This window comes from Amia ocellicauda, chromosome 8 (genome assembly GCF_036373705.1).
Source record: "Amia ocellicauda isolate fAmiCal2 chromosome 8, fAmiCal2.hap1, whole genome shotgun sequence".
Taxonomy (NCBI): domain Eukaryota; kingdom Metazoa; phylum Chordata; class Actinopteri; order Amiiformes; family Amiidae; genus Amia; species Amia ocellicauda.
This window is the reverse complement of record NC_089857.1, coordinates 38,273,892-38,293,702: the sequence shown is the minus strand read 5'-3', so window position 1 is coordinate 38,293,702 and position 19,811 is coordinate 38,273,892. Positions and strand designations below refer to the sequence as shown.

At 36.8% G+C, this 19,811-nt stretch overlaps 2 protein-coding genes across 4 annotated transcripts in view; one reads left to right on the top strand and one right to left on the bottom strand.

The window, feature by feature from the left end:
- Positions 1 to 888: 888 nt before the first annotated feature.
- LOC136754989 (protein-lysine 6-oxidase) lies at positions 889 to 9,671 on the top strand. Of its 2 annotated transcripts, XM_066711321.1 has the most exons (8): positions 889 to 993; positions 1,246 to 1,938; positions 2,174 to 2,282; positions 2,697 to 2,834; positions 5,273 to 5,429; positions 5,864 to 5,959; positions 6,231 to 6,346; positions 8,160 to 9,671. In XM_066711321.1, the coding sequence occupies exons 2-8, from the start codon at positions 1,254 to 1,256 to the stop codon at positions 8,164 to 8,166; spliced, it is 1,308 nt and encodes a 435-aa protein (XP_066567418.1). In that variant the 5' UTR covers positions 889 to 993; positions 1,246 to 1,253; the 3' UTR covers positions 8,167 to 9,671. The 2 variants fall into 2 exon arrangements, with proteins under 2 accessions (XP_066567418.1, XP_066567417.1); XM_066711320.1 differs by lacking the exon at positions 889 to 993 and having other exon boundaries at positions 1,011 to 1,938.
- A 241-nt stretch (positions 9,672 to 9,912) lies between these two features.
- Positions 9,913 to 19,811, bottom strand: part of srfbp1 (serum response factor binding protein 1) — a 34,080-nt gene continuing 24,181 nt past the window's right edge. For both annotated transcript variants that reach the window (XM_066711318.1, XM_066711319.1), the window contains 5 exons: positions 15,424 to 15,495; positions 12,610 to 12,691; positions 11,256 to 12,114; positions 11,045 to 11,082; positions 9,913 to 10,410 (listed from right to left, as the gene is read on the bottom strand). In XM_066711318.1, coding sequence (XP_066567415.1) covers positions 10,223 to 10,410; positions 11,045 to 11,082; positions 11,256 to 12,114; positions 12,610 to 12,691; positions 15,424 to 15,495 — 1,239 coding nt within the window. In that variant the 3' untranslated portion in view covers positions 9,913 to 10,222. The remainder of the gene's footprint in view (positions 10,411 to 11,044; positions 11,083 to 11,255; positions 12,115 to 12,609; positions 12,692 to 15,423; positions 15,496 to 19,811) is intronic.

Here is a 19,811-nt window from a genome sequence, read left to right as displayed (position 1 = left end):
AAACCCTAGAAATGGTTGTGCGTGAAAATCCCAGTAACTGAGCAGATTGTGAAATACTCAGACCGGCCCGTCTGGCACCAACAACCATGCCACGCTCAAAATTGCTTAAATCACCTTTCTTTCCCATTCAGACATTCAGTTTGGAGTTCAGGAGATTGTCTTGACCAGGACCACACCCCTAAATGCATTGAAGCAACTGCCATGTGATTGGTTGGTTAGATAATTGCATTAATGAGAAATTGAACAGGTGTTCCTAATAATCCTTTAGGTGAGTGTATATCACTGTAAGTATCTGTTCCAAAGATGGGATCTTCAAACACAGCATCTGAAATGTTCCCCATCTCTGCCAATGCTCTTGCTATGAAGGAACAGACAAATGATCCAGTGTACTGGTTTCTAAGTGTTTGTGATTAATAACATTAATATAAATATGCAAGCTAGTTTCCCTCTGAAATCTACTCTTATGCAATCTGCTGGTGTAAACTAGCAAGATCCAAGTCTATAGTGACCTCTGTTGGAATTGCACACTGGATTGGAAAAATGTATAAAGAAAATGTAAACTGTTGTTATTATAAACATTTGACTGTATATGTATATTTCCTCCAAATACAAACATGATGTTGAGGCTTATATAGCTGAATTGAAGATATTAATCAAAAACTGCTATCTAAAGGGATTATAGTCTTCAATTTGCTTTAAAATACTATTAGAATGTCTCTGTGGATTCTAAAACCTGATATAAATATAAAACACTTTTGTTTACAGATCAATTGTCGCTAAACTTCAGGGCCGGGCCAGGAGGAGAGTTATTTCTGACCAAAGTCGAAAGAGATGTGCGAATCTGTCAGACTTCACGTTTCCAGTCCACTACGTGAACAAACAACAGACCCAGCCTGCCAGAGGGCTTGTGTAACTTTGCATCGGTGCCAGAAACTTTAAAAATCCTTCCCTGCTCCCGCCTCCACTCCAGACACCAGCAGCTGAGAGGAAGATGTGAGTCCGCTTGGGCAACTTTATATATATATATATATATATTTATATTTATATTTATAAGCTTTTTTCCGCATCTAAAGCATTATCTACCAATGCAGTTATTTATAAACGCTGTGACTAGATCTTTACCACTGCCTTGCTTTGTCCTCCAACGTTGCAGATAATGCTGACTTTTGTCTACTTTTAATTGACAAGGATTATATTTCTGTATTCCTTTGAAAACCTATCACTGCTTTTCTCTTGCATTTTAAGTTTAAAAAATGAAGAAAGGGGGATTTAGCCACGTCATTTATTTATGCATCCACTTATGCTACTTGGGCTGCATTTTGGAAGTAGTTCAATGCCAGCAGCAGCAGCAGGACACAAGACCAGGGCATCTCCCACCTGCAGGTGTTTTTAGGCACAAAATCCAATGGGAAAATAACGGGCAGGTTTTCAGTTTGCTAAGTCATGGAGCCGAATACCAGCCCCCAAGAAGAAGGGAACAAAAGTCTAACCCAGATCCACCGAAACCCATCATCATCAACATTAGAGACAACAACCAAACAGCGGAGGCGCATCATTCAACACCATCTGCTGCTTCAGCCGCAGCTCAGAGACGGCCAGCTGCGGGGGCACGGCCAGGACTGCCACACTGGCTCCGGGCAGGGGGCACCAGGCATGGGAGACCAACCGGAGCATCCTCGCAGGAAAGAAGAGACACCCCCAATCTTGATGCCAGGCAACCCAATCCACAGACCACTGCAGAAAAAGAAAATCGTACCGGGGATAATCCTCTGCCATTGAGCAATTTCAGAGCCGAGGACACGATGGCAGGGGACGATCCCTATAATCCCTATAAATCCACGGATGATAATCCTTATTATAATTACTACGATACCTACGAGAGACCGAGAGGAAGAGGTAGACAGAGGCCGGGGTACGGAACAGGCTATTTTCAAAATGGTAAGAGACTTTATTGTAAATAATAATAATAATAATAATAATAATAATAATAATAATAATAATAATAATAATGTGCCAACTCGATGTAAGCAATTAAAGATGGAAGTAAAATAAAGAGCTAATTGTTCAATGAGTTTGGTTTAATAGCCTATATAATTATCTCTATAATTGCATGTTTGAATGATCCTAATGCTTTAGTTATATTGCCACAGTTAATTAGGTATCTAATTCACAGGTCTTCCAGATTTGGTGCCAGATCCTTATTATATACAGGCTTCCACGTACGTGCAGAGAATGCCTATGTACAACCTGAGATGTGCAGCAGAGGAAAACTGCTTGGCAAGGTACAGTCTGTAGGGGGCGCGATTTGGAGCAGGGGATGTACTTTTTGTGATTGCATCATATTTTTGTCTGTGGGATTATGCTGTTGGTGTCCTAAGCTTTGGTCCAATTCTGGAATTATTGAATTGAAGTATTTGAAACCAATACAATTAAAGTGTTTAAAGTACATTCAAATTAGCGTTTCAACAAATTCATTTTATTTGGCATTTTAAAACATTTACCTTGAGTTTGACCCTATGTATTCTGAACACATGGTACATGGTCAGAATATTTTTTATATGTATCTTGAAAAAAAAAGATTGTATTCTCTTTTTCTGTAAAAGTAGGTACAGAGATGTAAAATGACAATAATTATGACACTGTTTTGTTAAAGTGAGTGTGAAATGACAGAGTACTGACCAGGTTTGTGCCAACAGTTCAGCCTACCGGTCTGAGGTCCGAGATTACGACACGCGCATGCTACTGAGGTTTCCGCAGCGCGTGAAGAACCAGGGCACGTCGGACTTCCTGCCCAGCAGACCGCGCTACTCGTGGGAATGGCACAGCTGTCACCAGTGGGTTTCATTTCACATATCTGGATTGCTTACAGAGCAGATGACGACACCACATTCAAGATAAAGGCCTACTTTCTTTGGCACATTTTCACCCCAAATGGAATGTTGTGTGAAAACACGTGACGTGCGACACTGCATGTTTTTGCTCTGTAGTCTGACGTGAGCAGAACTGATTGTTTAAATTAGGTTTCGCGACAGACACAAATAAAATATCGATTGGAGATGTTACGTGGGGTGGGTAGGCTAATGAATGGATTTCCAACTTATGTAATATAGTATTTCATTTTTATCTTGTAGATGGTTTGTATTCCTAAAACATACACCAGTCATATGCAGTAGTAGATAGCTGTAGGTTAAGGATGAACATTCTGGACAGAACATGATATCCACTTTGAGATGCAACACATTGACTTAGCAGGATGTGTTTCTTTGCACATAACTGATACATTGTTACAGTAATTTGACTAATAACATTGCTATGCTATGATGTAAACCACAGGCTTTGTTTAGAGTCTAAGGATTGGATGAACTGAAAATCTTGGCAATATTTCAGTGGACACTTCACAATCAGCACTGAATCTTCTCTAAAAATGTAGAAACATTATTATTATTAATTATTATAATTAATTATTATTATCCATACTACTACTACTTATAGATATGACCTCTTAGTGTAAGAATGTATCCCAAGAGTGCAGGGAGAGTTCTTAAGGTTAGATGTTGTCTGTGAAGGTGAATAACTATCGTGATAAAGGAGCTCTCACATTGTTCAGCCTTTTAAACCCTTCATATGGGCATTTAAGTAGGAAGAATCCAAAAGGCCTGGTGGCTGTTGATTTAAATTCATCCCACATTGTAGGATTAACTGATACGAGTGAAGAGGCAATTGGCTCCATGTCTGGCTCTCTTTGCTATTGTGGGAAAACACTGGTGAGACAGAGTGAACAACAGCTGGCAGTTCCAATTCAGAGAATAAATGTAGAGCACATTTGGTTTCCATTTAAGATTGAACCGAAAATAGCAATACTCCAAAGATAGTCAGCCAGCTTGAATCAACATACAGGGAGGGATGGATCTATACCTCACCCAGGACAACCTCACTGCTGTCCAGTGGTAGTGAAATACTCCGTCCGATAGTGAGAGCTGACGCTGGAGCAGTTTGTACAGGTTTAATTGTAGTTGTTGATAACACCAGCCGACATCAAGCAGGAATCATCACTGCAATCGACAGGATGGATTTGAATACCCAACAATAGGCTCAGCTCCTGCAATGCTTCTCGTTATGTGTAGGCACTGTCAGTTTTATAATATTTCTGTGTACTCAGCAAATTATTATCACGTAGAATGACTTAGAATTTTCACCCAAGAATATGAACTGTCATTTCCTTCTAGATTCTCTGTAATGGCATGATATTGAGGATATGTAACAGATATAACATGCCATGCAGTAACAATGTATTAATAGAAGATTTTAGTGTGCAAAAACTGCAAAGTCTGTCTGGTAACTCTGTGTGGTGCCTTGCTCAGATTAAAACGGCCATGGGGGGCATCTGTTTATTGCCTGGCTGTTTGATGTAAATGGGATACCATTCCAGGTGATCAAGAGGTGTCTGATATAAAAGTTGATTTGCAGAATGTATTCCAAAGTGTTTGCTGGTCCTTAAAAGCAGACCAGATTAAAGATTAAAAACAGCATGTTTTAACAAATAAACAACCTCAGCTCCTTCTAGACACAATACAGTAAATATGGCCACCACATTTTGGCTGTCTGCCCTTAGGCTTATTTTCCAGCAGTCCTTTGTCCTCTCTAGCTGGAAGACAGGGAGGCCAAAGTCCATGTGATCCATTTTTACAGTCAGATCCATTTCAAGTTTCTGACATTGGAGGAAGCAACTACATTGCCACAGTGAATCTTATGCCTAGACCATATCAAAACTTTAAGCTACCCACAAATTGCAAATTATAAACTCATATCCTATAAGGTTTTTATTTATAAGTTGTAGAAAGGAGCTTCTGACAATTAAACTAAACCGAGATTTGTAATTTGTGATTCATGGATGGGGCAAAGTTTTGATTTGGTCTAGGCCTGACATTCCAGTGCATGGATGGCTAGCTATACTCCCTCCACCTCACTGCATAGAAGAACATGAAACAAGACCATTTAGAAAAGCAGTAATTCAACAGATTTAGTACATCACGAGGGCCGGCTAAGTAAGGAATCTGTGCTTGCTGGGAAGACTAATTGTCCAATTGATCATGTACTAGGAACGCAAATTGCTATAATTCGAATACTATATTAATGATTTTAATCTGCCTGTTTCCGATTAAGAAGAGCTCTTCAGACCAGAAGCACAATCCAGACTCTGTGTGTGTGTGTGTGTATATATATTTATTTCTAGATCTACAGATGCCCATTCTCGCTTTTTGTTATTTCTCAGACATTATCACAGCATGGATGAGTTCAGCCACTATGACTTATTGGAGGCCAATTCTCAAAGAAGAGTTGCTGAAGGTCACAAAGCTAGCTTTTGCCTGGAGGACACATCATGTGACTATGGCTACTATAGACGCTATGCTTGTACATCCCACACTCAGGTATGAGATTGTCAATAATATTCACTCTTCTTCCTGTACTTCATAATTATTAAGTCTATCATTTATGGTTTCTGTCTCATGTGTGAATCCCCCCCGGCTACATATAGAACACCTAGTGTTTTGTATTGTTATAGATTTATAATGTACTTGAAGCATGTCAACCCTAAACTGACAGAAAAAGTGGATACATTGTCAATAAGGTGTTTCCCTCTGAAATAAATGATACTTCTCAATGTTCCTGTTACTAATCAGACTGACTGAAAAGCTGAGTTAAGAATCTGATCACATCTAAGCTATATGATAATTATCAAAAATATATATTACTTTAATATCTTTAGATGAGGCTGCTATAAAGTATGAATCATATTTTGGTTATTATAATTAAAGTTGATTACAAAATGTTTAAAGTTTCATTTTTTTTTTCTTCCCCATAGGGTCTGAGTCCAGGATGTTATGATACCTATAATGCTGATATTGATTGTCAGTGGATTGACATTACTGATGTGAAGCCTGGAAACTACATTCTTAAGGTTTGGCACTCTTATCATGAATCATTTAATACTTTCATATATATACACACCTCTTTACAGGTATTTTAACCAAATGGGCCAAAGTGCTATAAGGAGCCAGATTAACTTTTGGTTAAGTATGCTGCCACAAAAGACCCTTAAAATTTAGCTTGTGAATATTTAAGAGTGCACAAGTGGCATCAGCTATTAAAAACAAGGAAACTGTTGCATTAGAACATTTTTTAGGCCAAAAATCCTTTCATGTAAAAAGATGTTTCTTTGTCCTTTCTAGGTCAGTGTGAATCCAAGCTACCAGGTCCCGGAGTCTGACTATTCAAACAACATTGTACGATGCGACATCCGCTACACAGGCCAATACGTGTACGCATCGGGCTGCAGGCTCTCAGCGTAAGTCATTTCTCCTTTTCCCCCCTCAGAGTTACAGAGAAGCAATGACTCAACAGTGTAATTATCAAATTTCACAGATTACAGTGATTTTCAAATCTGAATGGCCAACCCCTGCTAGCAGTGAAAGGCTTGTTGTCAATCTTTCCTGTACACCCGGCTACATGATGTTCATACACAGACAAAGTTTTAGCCCTAATTGCAATATACAATTATGGGCTATCCAGAGAATTGTTACATTTCACAATGAATGCATCTGAATAGTACTTCAAATGCATCTGACCAGTAGGTCATTTGTGTTGCCATTTGGATTAGCATTAGAATTGCTCTTGCAACACTTGAGATTTTTTCTATAAACGCACATCCTTTCTAGTATACAATCAAATACAGCATTTGTGCAGTTTAACCTGCAGAAAGTAGACATTCTTCTGTGTAAAAGGGCTCTTCTTGAAGAAATGAACAAGCTTTTGGGAAGAAACTGGCAGCAAAAAGTGTCCATAAAGAATTCATGAAGTTCAAATTGCAGATTTGATTACATTATTTCTGTTCCAAACTGGTGTCTGGGAATAATCAAGGCCAAAAGAGGCCCCACCAAATAAAATAAGCATTTCTCAAAAGCAGTTCAGTTCGGTCTTAAGAATACGTTTCTGTATGGTTTGCAGTCTTATAAATGGGGTTAAATTATGATTCTGTCTGCATTAAGCATTCTTTGTATTCTTTAGGTGAATAACATAAGTAATTGCTTTGGAAAATGAAGGGTGTATCTATAGCCCCTGTTGGAATGCCATAGCAATAAGACTGCATTATGTAAAGAAGGAAACACTTACAAATCTGAAAATACCAATTTAATTTTACAGTGGAAAGCCTGTACAGAGAAAGTATTCATTCAATACAGCCAATAGTGTAAATGGATTGTTTGTGTATTCATCCAAATTAAGTATGTTTAAATAAAAGTTGATTTTGTAGCGTTATTATATATTGCCAATTTCTAAATCAGAGAAAGGTTATTATCTGGGAATAATGCTTTGTTTACTTGCTCCACTATTTAATTTACCAAGAAAAGCATTACTAAATACCTTGGTAATTCACCTCGTTATAATACTATTTAGCCCCTTCTGCAGAACGAGAGATAGTGGATCATAACACAGATACGAATACACTTAAGCAGCTAGTTGGTGATGGTGGCTTACAATGACGAAAGCAGAACTGCACTGGGCATTACCGAGGAGCCTACTGATGACTCATTGGGTGGGATTGCCTCATTCTATCAAGCCACAGCACCTTTTATTGGTGGAAAACAATGTCATTAATGGGCTACCTGTGCAGAAGCTTTCCTCCTGGATTATGCGGAGAATTGCTGCAGAATGATTGGGTGGGAAGAGGCAGCTGGGGAGATGGGGAATTCACAGGACCACACTTTCTTGATTTATGTACATGCTAGGGAACTTTTGGCTGGAGTATTCTACACGGAGTGGAAAAACAGACTGGAAAAAAAAAAAGACTGCACACAACATTACAAAACGGCAACAAAAAAACCTGAATATATAACCATTTGGCTTCTTATTCACTCTCTATTGCCACAGTGGCAGAGAGTGAAGATAGAGCACTGGAAATATGGGTAAATAAAACAGAAGTGAAGGAAAAAAATCTTATGTAAACTAAGATTTCCTTTTGTTTATTCTAAGGTTATAGCAGCAGCCAGCACAGATTGCTCACTACAGTTGCTGTCACACTTGAAAATGTTATAATGACTAATGTCACACTTGACTAATGTTATCTGTATGGTCTGTTTAATTATCCACGTTGTTTTTTTCAGGTACTAAGACACCAAAGGTGCGATTCTCTGCCAAAGAGTAGAAGAAAATGCCTGGAAGCACCTTCAGAATGCCATTACCAAAGTCAATATTAAAACGTTATTAAATTGCACAAGGACTGCTTCCCATAAACAAAACAACCATAACTCTGCATACCGAATTGTAATAAGAATAAAAAGGAAATCACAACTGTTAAATGTTTGACAAACATGGTTTAAGTGACTTGAAGCTTAATGTTGCTGTTTAGACCCGTGACTATTTAAGATTCATCCAACAATTCTGCAGGATTTCTTAGTATTCTACAACAAAGCTCATTTTCACAAGCTGCTTACACCTTCAAAGGGATTGCAAAGCATGACAATCTAATTCATGAAAAGAATAACAAAACTTACCGAAAAAATGCAGAACTTTCTCAAACTGAAAATCTATCTAATAAAATACATTCCACATATGGGAGTTTGGAACTGAAGTCCTCCACTGCAGTGTATGGTTTGTTGTATACTACTAAGCTTGCAAACTAGTGCATATTTACTGGAAATACTCTTTGCCCTTAAATGTGACTTCAAAACATTTTACATGGGTTAAGATGAGCTAACTCAAAATGCAATCAAAACAGGACTGAACCTAAAAGGTAAAAATATAGATTCAATGTATATAATGCCCTAAACATGTAGTATCTTTATTCTTCCAAGGAAAGTCAATTACTTTTGAAAGAATACAATTTCTTTATTTTTTTAAAAAACTATGCAGTTTTCCTTTGAAACTACACGGCATTATCTCAAATTACTTGGCGTGCATGGATAATATTTATAACCTACTTCTTTTATTGCTCAGTGGGTCAGAAAACCACTTTAATAGTGCTATATGACCACTTTACTTTTGACCTGAAACTGAGAGCTGTAGTATTTAGATTTTTAAAGACCTATTTCTTGTTAAAATAAACTGCCAGGAAATAATGTAAGGAAATCCATGTAATGCCATTCAGTGAAAGTTATGAGATGTTCAAACAGGAAAAAAAAAAAAAAAAAAGACAAGACATCAAAAGTACCAATAACTTCGCTGCTCGTTTCCCAGGTGGGTGTAAAGCAATGTAGTTTGCACACCGACAATTAAGAAAATTACTACTTGGAATCTATCATAACTAAATAAACAGCTAAAAAGTGCGATACGTCTCATACATAAGCCTCAGTATTGTGCTGAAAATGGTGCTAATTATGACTCCAAACTTGAAGATGACAAAATGTTCTTGTATGTTCTGTGCAGGACAGTTGTTACACATTATCCAAAACAAGTTTAATGCCACTAAATATTGGGGCCTTACAGAAATCTTAATAGTTCCTTTTTTGCTTAATGTTTCAAGGTATTGTTAACTTCCTGTATCTTTTCCTAATGCTTTTAAAACTTGTGTAAACTCCACATATAATAAGCTTTGTACCTAGTTGCACTATATTCCTACAGTACATCCCTATATCTTCTATGAAAAAGGACTTGAATAAAATATTTGAAGCTTTCAATGGGACTTCTTCTTTCCTTACACATGTAACTGCTTTATCTAGATTACTGCTGTTACTATGTATAATGTCTAGCATGGCCATGGCTAACACCACAGAGTAGTGGGCCCAGTATCGAGTATCAGCTGTAATCACCACTCAAGGAGAACTGAACACTTGAACACTCTGCAGCATGAAAATATTAGAAAATCTGCAAATTCATAATACTGTGAAGGATGACTAATAAGAGACGTACACATCCATGTATTTTTCAATATATATTGGTATTGTATAGCTTAATATTAACAAATTAAATCTTACATACACAGAAGAAATATTACATCCATCAGTTTTGTTAAGGAGCAGTTTATAAATAAACTGTACAGGAAAAAACTGGAACAATTTATAAATGCTCTACTATGACAATGTGGTTCAAAACCTAGCATAAGCAAGCAAAACTGACCATCTGTCAACTGACGGCTAAATGGATGCAGTAAAAGAAACGGTACTGCTACTCAAATTTACCTGTATAAAACACTTTGCAGTGAAACTATCAAGTCATTATTAATCAAAAATCAGTCGTCAAATTTGATCCTTTTCCCCTGGAACGCTGTTATTTGGGACTGTTGTTCTTTTCGTCTCCTGCTGGCCTCCCAGGAGGGATGGAGAGTCTCTGGTTTGTGCGGAGTTGGATTGGGAAACTTCCTGACGGCGGCGGTGTGAGCTGGGCGATTCTGAAATTGTGGTCGGCTTTTCACAGCAGCTGCAAACGGAAGGAAACCAAAGGGATAAATATACAAAGCAACGGACATATTTACACTACTAGAGACGTATGCATCGGGGATACCGTGTATTGACTTCAGAGGCCATTTTTGCAGGCCTTGATATATTTAATTTTCCGTCGTCTCCGTTAGGAGACCCTATAATTCGGAGGTCAGGGGATTGTGGCTGATGCTTTGGAGATGCTATGGGCTGATGTCGTCCAGTAAAACTGCAGTCATATGAATGCGGCTGGGCCTTAGTTCAAACAAATATGGTTAAAACATTGTAAAATGAGCAGAGTCTCTTTCTTGGGCTGTTTGAACTGAGATTCACCTGATGCTCGGCTGCCAGACACAGACTGTAGGGGAGATCGTACAGGTTGCCTTTCTAAAATAGCACCAAAGTTGCCAACTCATACTGTGATGTACAGTATCTGACTTCTATGAATTATATAAGGGCCAACATCTAAAATAACACCTCTCGTATAGAACGAGACGTATTATAGGTTTTTGTATTATTAAATGGGTATCTTGTACAACTGCTCTTGTAAGTCTGAATGTGGTCGATCTACAACTGATTAGTGGATTAATTATGCATATAAACATCAGACGATTGTAGTTAAAAGGGAAACATACCTGAGCCCTTGTACTCTTGAGGATTTCCACGAAAATTTCTGCAAAATAGGATATAGAAATGCATTATTTTAATTGTTATATTCAACTTGTGAGAAGTTTTTTTTTTTTTTTTTTATACAATTACATAAAATACTCCAAGTATAGAAATTGATCATCTCAGTTCATTGACATGTTTCACTTTACACTCTAATACTATCACAGCAGTCTTTACCTTTTTTGATTCTGGGGTTTGGTCCCTTTTGATCCTGATAAAGTATTGCAGAAGACGGACTTCATTCTCACTTGTTTCTGGTTCTGCTGGCCTTTTCCCTTGGCCTGGGTGGTGGATCTTGCTTCTTTTAAGAGATCATCAATTGCTTTCCTGACATCGGGTTTCTTCTTTTCCTGTGCAGGGGCAGTGTCGGTTTTCTTTTTCTTCACTTTTTTCACTTTGCCAATAAAAAAGTCATCTCCATCACTTCCACTATCTTCAGACTGGGATGACTGCTTGTAAAAACGTTCCTCTGTGCTATCATCAAAGTATTCCTTCTCTTCATCATCTGAGTCATCTAATTCACTTTCTTCACCTTCCAGGTCTGGTTTCTGTAATTTCACTTTAGGCTCTGTTTTATTCGCAGGAGTGGGTGGCTTGTTGGTTGAATTTTGAACCTCTTCTTTATCAACAGGAGGGGGTTGTAAGGGGTCTGGTCTGAGGGATTTGGTATCAGTGTTCGTCTGATCAACAACAGTCTCTGATGTTGCCTCAGGTTGGTCTTTGTCTTGATGACTTTCTTTTGCTGGAACAATCTCTTTTGTAGGAACAATCTCTTTTGTTGGAACAATCTCTTTTGTTGGAACAATCTCTTTTGTTGGAACAATCTCTTTTGTTGGAACAATCTCTTTGGTTTCATTTATGTCATCACAGCTCACTTCAGCACACTTATCAGTACTCTTCTCCGTTTCCTCAGAGGTGCATTCCCCTTTGCGTTCATCTGTTGGCTTCAAAGTGTCCTTGTCAATCTTTCCCAGCTGTGGAGCTTTTTTGCCTTTTAAAGACTTTTTCCGCTCGTCTTTGAATGCCTTAATGGCAGCTTTGTATCAAATGTAAAAAAGACAAAAGAATAGGTTGATAAATAATAACAATAACCATCACCATCATCATAATGAACATAATCAGTAAATATGTCCATATTCTAGACAAAACACTAAGAAACATCTACTAACAGCAGGGTTTGGGTAAGAAATTCTCAGAATTAGACTTTAAGCCCCCTTTTTATGTTCTTAGAAGAAAGTAGCTGGTGTTTGGAAAAATTTAATTCAGCATAAAAGACTACCACAAAATATTTGGGTTGGGCACATTTATATTATACTTGTATATATAAATAATTCCCCAAAACAGAGGCAATACAATACTATATTTTACTATTTTGAGAGATAAAATCCTTGATTCTGAAACCATGTAGCTCAGCAAGAAAAGGCAACAAAAGGATGAAAACAAAACTTACTCAGCTGGCCAGTTGATCAATACCAGCTTAGTTACTCAGAAGAGGGAGTGATACGGATAGTCTGCAAATGTATTATATTACCTTTAATGTCTATTATTTTTTTGCTGATTAGTGGGTGTGATGCAATTCGTGCAGTTGCTCTGTCTGACGTTGTAGACTTTGGCTGTAATACAAATAATAAATGTCAGCATATTGTTGGCTGTGCATTTGGATAAGAAAAAAACATTCTACAAATGGGATCTGATTTTCTGTCAAACAAAAATAGGTAAAAAGAACAATGAGACAAAAATAATTAAAGTAATTTTAAATCTCCTGCTTTTTCTTCCCACTCCCCCATCCCCCTCCAAAGCATGCCACGTATGCAACGATCTCACGATGGAAACCCTGGTTTACTCGTCCTGTTGGTTAAGTCTCTGCTTATGGTATTTCCTGAACAGCACAGAAGTGAAATCAGGACAAGGGGAAAACAAATACAGCGCACTGGCTTCACACTACAGAGTGAAAGTTAGCAAGATACAATGGTTGCGGTGCAGAGCTTTACACATTACAGACATAACATCATTCATTGGAAATGGTAGGGTAAATTAAGTTATATTTATTACCGTTAGCTGTATTCGCCAAGAAAATATGTAGGAAATTCCTGATTCCAACGAAATTTAACTTTTCTTACTCACATACCATATAAAGTGAAATAATGACTAAGCTGCTGCGGTCATGCCTCTTATGGGCCAACACTATGTATAGTTATTATTCATATGGGTTTAATGTAAAAAAAAATAGTTATATATTACAAAAGTAAACTTCAAAAGTAAAATTCATGCAAACAACTTGATAATATTTAATGTACACTACCAGTCAAAAGTTTAAGAACACTCCCAGTTTTTATTGAAATTTAAGCAGTTAAATCCAGTGAATAACCTGAAATGGTTCAAAGGTAAGAGGTAAACTGACTTAAAGAAAAGTTTAGGTTACCAAAAACAGAAAAATAATGTACATTTCAGAGTTATATACTGTGCTACTACACCCTCTTAAGCATTATTTGGCAGTGTTACGCACAGCTCCTGTGCATAGAAGTTACACTGTGTTCCTACAATGCACACATCTGCAAATAGGCTCGTTTTGTTCAGAACAACCTAACGATTAATCCAGTATATATTATTTGATGTTCTATCAAAACACAAAGAAGTTCAGATCCAATTATGTAAAATCGTTGTGTATTAGTATACTGTACAGAGTTTTCCATCTTTACATTTGAGCTCTGTAAAGGTGTGTGTTGCTTCTAACAAAACATGGTTGGTCTTGATTTGATCAGTAGTCTGGTTCCAGAATATGTCATTATTGTCAATATTTTGTATTCCTACTCAGACCAAGTATCCCCCACCCCATTTCAGAATATGTAGTGTGTATGTTTCCAATATTTTAGTCATGCAAGAGTTCCTCTTCCTCAAAGTGTCAAATTGTATGTGGCATTAACCAACTTTCATTAAATAAATTGAAATTTTAATTAAGGAATTAATCACCTTTTTGCATAGTTCAATTAAGGACACAAACAGACTTTTATGTACGTTTGCTATTCACTATTATTCATTGGACAGATGCCTTTATTCAAAGTTATCAGCCATTGAGAATTAATCATAAGGAAATATTTTTCACTGACTCACCAAAGAAGTGTTAACCGGAAGAGGTCATAGATTAGAGTAGTTACGAGCAAAGTGAGTTAATCTGAGAACAATTAGGTTTCAGGTTATCAGCAATACTAGTCATGGAGCAGTGAATTCTATAACTCATAATGACAAACGACGAAGTCCAACAGTCCATCTGCAGTACATTTTAGAGAGTGAATACCACTTTTACATCTTAACCTTGTTATTACATTCATAAACAGGTATGTGCTTTTCTGGAGGAGGAGAGGGGACTTTTTCCATTTTAATTCCCAGTAGTAGGAGTAACTAATACTAACACTGCTAATGCAGAGGTTGTTAGTACATGACTGCAGCAGTAATGGTTAAAATGGATTAGAGGTTGATGGTACATCATACAAGCAGAAATATCCATGCAGCACTCCAGATCTTAAGCTTGTTTGGCTGAAACATTTTGGGTAACGGTACAGACCGTGCTTCCATGCTTCAGTGAAAAATATTACAAAACTATTTAAAAATTAAATAAAATCACAGGTGTTTGGGCTAATACACTTTCCAGACAAAAGTGACCGTTAACAACTAGACATGCTTTGGAAAACATAAATGTGCAATACTTTAAATAAAGTTAGTAATTATGCATTTTTCATTTGCCCAGTCATTTCCCCAACCTACAAGAGGATAACTATTGCAAGAATGCTTTTTCTGGGTTAAGGCCATAAATTACCAGGAAAAAAGGCATATTACTTCAGTGCTGTAAATAGTATTCAAAGTCTTCCATTAAAGAATCTCTAATGCAGACCTTAAGGATTATTTTTAAATGCTTACCAGGCCTTAATGGAGATATAATCAGCAATTTATGAGCACAGATTAATTGCAGAAAAATTTGCCTACTTAAATGTTAATGAATGGTGAAAAGAATGTTGTGTGTATATGACTTATTGTAAAGTAACCCAGTTCTCTACACCTTCACATGCATTTACGGTTGGTTGGTTGGTTGTTTCCTTGTACATTTGGAATATCCTAATATCCTATCCTTTTGTATCCTGCAAATTCAAACTTTCCTCACTGGTGTGATTGGGGTAGTAACACGGGTAAGGTGAAGACAGATGCATATGTGCTGTCAAATGTGACTGTCCAGCCACATACAGCTGGTGGTGAAATGATTCACAACCTCATTTTGAAATATTATTCAGTGATTAATTTACTTTATTACATACATTAAAAAAGGTTAAGGTTTACCTTAGTATATACTTACATTTTTACAGACTTGTTCAAAGTTGAGATTCTTTTGCAGGGCCGCCTTTGTAACTTCATCAGGTTTTAAAGTCTGAAAACATAAAAAGGATACAAAAACCTAATTACCCCAAGTGAGGACAAAAGTTTAGTTGAAAAAAAGAGAATGGTTTTGCTCACATTCCTTTCCAATATGTTTAAAACATGAAGATGCCGGGAAGTGGTTGGGCACTCAGCCAAGCTTACATATATTCTATGGAATGCCTAGGAATTTGAAAAGATTAATGGTCTTCATATTCACACAAATAAATGCACATTGGTAAGCTTGATTCATTTAAGAGGACCGCAATCCATTAAACAACCCAGGGACAGCATGATGGAAATAAGGAAAGGAGAGCAGAGGTGTGTTCAATCTGACAGCAGGGACATAACAGACGCACTGTAGTATCTTTATCAGAAGGTCGATCGATTAGGTTTATAATTGGTCATGATTGAAGTTAAAGGTAGAACAGAGCAAACAGCACATTTAGGACAAGACAAATGGAGTAAGCATTACTTAATAATAGTTAATAACATCTCATGTAGAAGTCTGCTTTATTAAGTGACTTACAGAGGCTATGGAAAACGAACATCTGCTGGGTTAGAATCACAAACTACAGCAGGACCACGACTTATCTAAACAACAGAGCACTCAAGGATTTATTCAGGGAAATACATAGTGAGTCAGACGCACAGCAAAGGTTTGGACCAGGAGCCTCATAACAATAAACCCCGATTACCTTAGCTACTGGAAACAGTAGCCTAAAGTTAATGTTGGGCAACACTGAATGGTGGCAAATAAGTCGAATTGAAAAAAACACTGCATTGAAGAAAGAAAAAAAAAAATATATATATATATATACTGTTGTATTTAGTGATAAAAGAACAAAGTATTACACTGAAATCTAGAATGCAAATAGCATTTATCATTAAAGAAGCTCTACTGTTTTTAGAAAACGCTGGACTGGGATTTAGCCATAATTCTGTGCACAGAACAACAGCATCTGTCTCCACGGGTGATGCTTCCCCCCAGGCAATGTTTGTCAATGGCTGTTAAAGTTGGCAGACGAATAGTGAATGGTTATGGATTTCATGAATGCCTTTTGGATTCTTGACAACAGTGGCAAAGTAAGAGCCCATTATCCTTTCTGAAGCATTTGCGTTCAACTTGGATGTAATTTTCAGTTGGCACGTCCATAGTCTGAAGCAGTAATCCTAAATAATTCTTAATCTGTGTGTGGACTGATTTATTGATCATCATCTTATTTGGGATCTCAAAAAACAGATAATTCATGCTTTACAGGGCAACAAAATAAATATCAACAACCCAAGCAGTACACAGAACCTGTTCCGTCAATATGGGTTATACTACTACTTACAGTATATACATATAGGGTGTCTGAATAATTTTGTTAACAGGGTCAATAGAGGTTATTTTCTTCAACTGATTTTATTGAGAAATTAAAATTATAGAATTTGCTTAATATTAAAACCTAATTTTTGAGTATGTATTCGCTTCAAACTGAACGATTTTAAAGGTAACAGAACACATTAGTACATAAGCAGACTTAATAAAACAATATATGACATATGCTTACTGGGTTCTCTCATTTTGTCACAGAATAATGTCAGAACCCCAACACTTTCAAATGACATGTTTTGAACAGTCCTGCAATGAGATTCATACATACAACCACTATAGAATTCCACAATTCAACCACAGAAGAGCATGAACAAAACAGCTCAGTTATAATGATAGGTTAAAAAAACCCAGTGCAGATTCTAACAGGATGATGAATATCTTTTTTTCTTGCTTGCTAGAAACCGTAAACATACTGGATCCAGTTGGCTTAAATTGTATTTGATCTCATAACATGCAGGTGGAAAATTAATTTTGACAAACGAGTTAATATGACAACAAAAAAGTATTACAAAGACAACATGCACAGGATAAAGGTAGTCTATGGTTTGTTAATGGCAAACTCATATACAAAAAATAAAAATCAAGTGTTCTTCACACTAAAAACATGTCATCTGTATGGCAAATGGTTTAAGAGGCATTCACGGTTTTGAAAATGGTAAAAGGAAAACAAAATACAAATTTCCTTATGGGGATGTTTATGTATAGCAAATGGTCTGTAGAATACTATACACATTTAGGATGAATGAGCTTATTTCTAGTGCCCAAGCCTCTGAAATGGATTGCACAATCTGGGTGTCATTAAGACGAACTGTTTAGGAGACTAATTATACCTTAGATAAATGCACAGCTTAAGTAATAAATTAAATACTTAAAATAGAATTAACTGCAGTAGAAACAACACAAAGTAGCAAATACATTTACATTTTACCCTGTCCTTGGAAAACTGGCAAACAAAGTGGTTCTAGTTTTTTAACGAGATACTTCCCGAATCCAAAGCAAAACAAAAAAACAGTAGATTGGGCATCAGGGATCTTGACAGATTTAAACCCACTCACTAATGGTTTCTCTGCATAAATGAGAGCAGAAACACTTTGACAACAGTGATTGGAAATTACCTGGCTGTAAAACATTTTTAAAATGTGGTCTAGGATTTCTAACCACCGGACCTTTGCTTTTTACACTGCTCAATGTTTACCATCATATCTCTCAGTTTTGCTTTTGCTCCCTTTAAACTTCATTTCAGGTAACATTTAACAGGAACTAGATTATGTGTGAAAATAAACATTGGTTTAGTCAGTCAAAACAGTAATCGTGGAGGCAATGTTGAGATCAGTGTTAAATTTGATGCAAACAGATTTTTGAGGAACATAAGTGATTTCATGAAGAACATGTCAACCCTAGTGAATCACTACCATGTTAGCATAATTAGAATAGAATACATACTTTTATTTTCAAGTTGTAAGACATTATATGTTGTCAAGACATTCAAAACGGAAAACAGGAGACACTTCTTTAAACTCCCCAGCAATGTGGTAGAAGCTGAAAGTTTGGGAACATTTAAAAATAAACTGGATAGGATCCTTGGATCACTCAGTTATTAATGAACACCAAATGAGCACAATGGGTTGAATGGCCTCCTCTCGTTTGTAAACATGCATACCCATGTTGATTTAATTGATATCAATTTAAATAAACCAGAACTTCATATTATTTCCATATTTATAACAGTGTTTAGGTTATAGCAAAGACATGCCACCAGAGTCCTACAACCTACAAGGCATTCAAGATGGAAAACAGGAGACACTTCTCCACACAGAGAGTTGTCACAATCTGGAACAAACTCCCCAGTGATATGAGCGATGTGGTTGAAGCTGAAAATTTGGGAACATTTAAAAATATACTAGATAGGATACTTGGATTATTTAGTTAATAATGGACACCAAAAGAGCATGATGGGTCAAATGGCCTCCTCTCGTTCGTACACTTTATGTTTTTGTATGTTCTAACTAATGGGCAACTCAGCAGAGACCTGGTAAATGTTATAAATTAAGACTCTGGGTGAAATACAGAATTTGCAGGTTGGCAAATCCTGCAGCCCCAATCAAGATGTTCCTTTACAGGGAGATGACTGATGGGAACACCTTCAATAAAATACACCTCATTAAACAAATCTGACCATTTGCATTCATGACTTTAAGCCACACAGCGCTGAGCTACTGCTGTGCTATGGTTCTTAAGAACAGAACAGAACAAGGGAACTGATTAAAACAAAAAAACACACACAAAAAACAAAACATGTGGGCCTAATTACCTAAAGCTTTCAGCCAACATTTCAGACTTTCCACGACATTAACCCTGGATAACTATTGTCTGAAGTTCTATACCTTTAATTTCTGAAAATTGGATGTTTATAGCAAAGAAAGTGGCTGTAATTAGAGAAAAATTGCATCCCCTTAGGTGAAACGCACCATAATTTGACAAACTCCTATACATTTGAGGTTTATTACCATCATAATCCTAAGAGTTGATTACAGTATTTTGTGCCATTTAAATATTGGGAAATTAAACTGTCTTTATATTTGAAAGGGAATTTCAAAATGGAGATTATGATAGGCCTACTCTATTCCACCTACTATGGTTAATAAAAATGATGCATCTGAAGCATTCCAGTCTGTTTCTGGAGAAGAGGGGGTAATCAAATATATATTTGTATTTGACCAATGCATAATAATAGTGCTCGGCTATGGGTCTGAAACCTGGTCATTAAACACAAGATTGACACAAAAACTCCAGACAACACAAACAAAGAACAAATGGATGCTTATAATGGCATGCTTGGAAACAGACAAATTGATTCAGGAATAACTAAAGACCTATGACATTAGTGAAAGACTGAATGTTAAAATGCAAATGGGCTGGGCAGCAAGAAGAACACATCGGTGACGGAT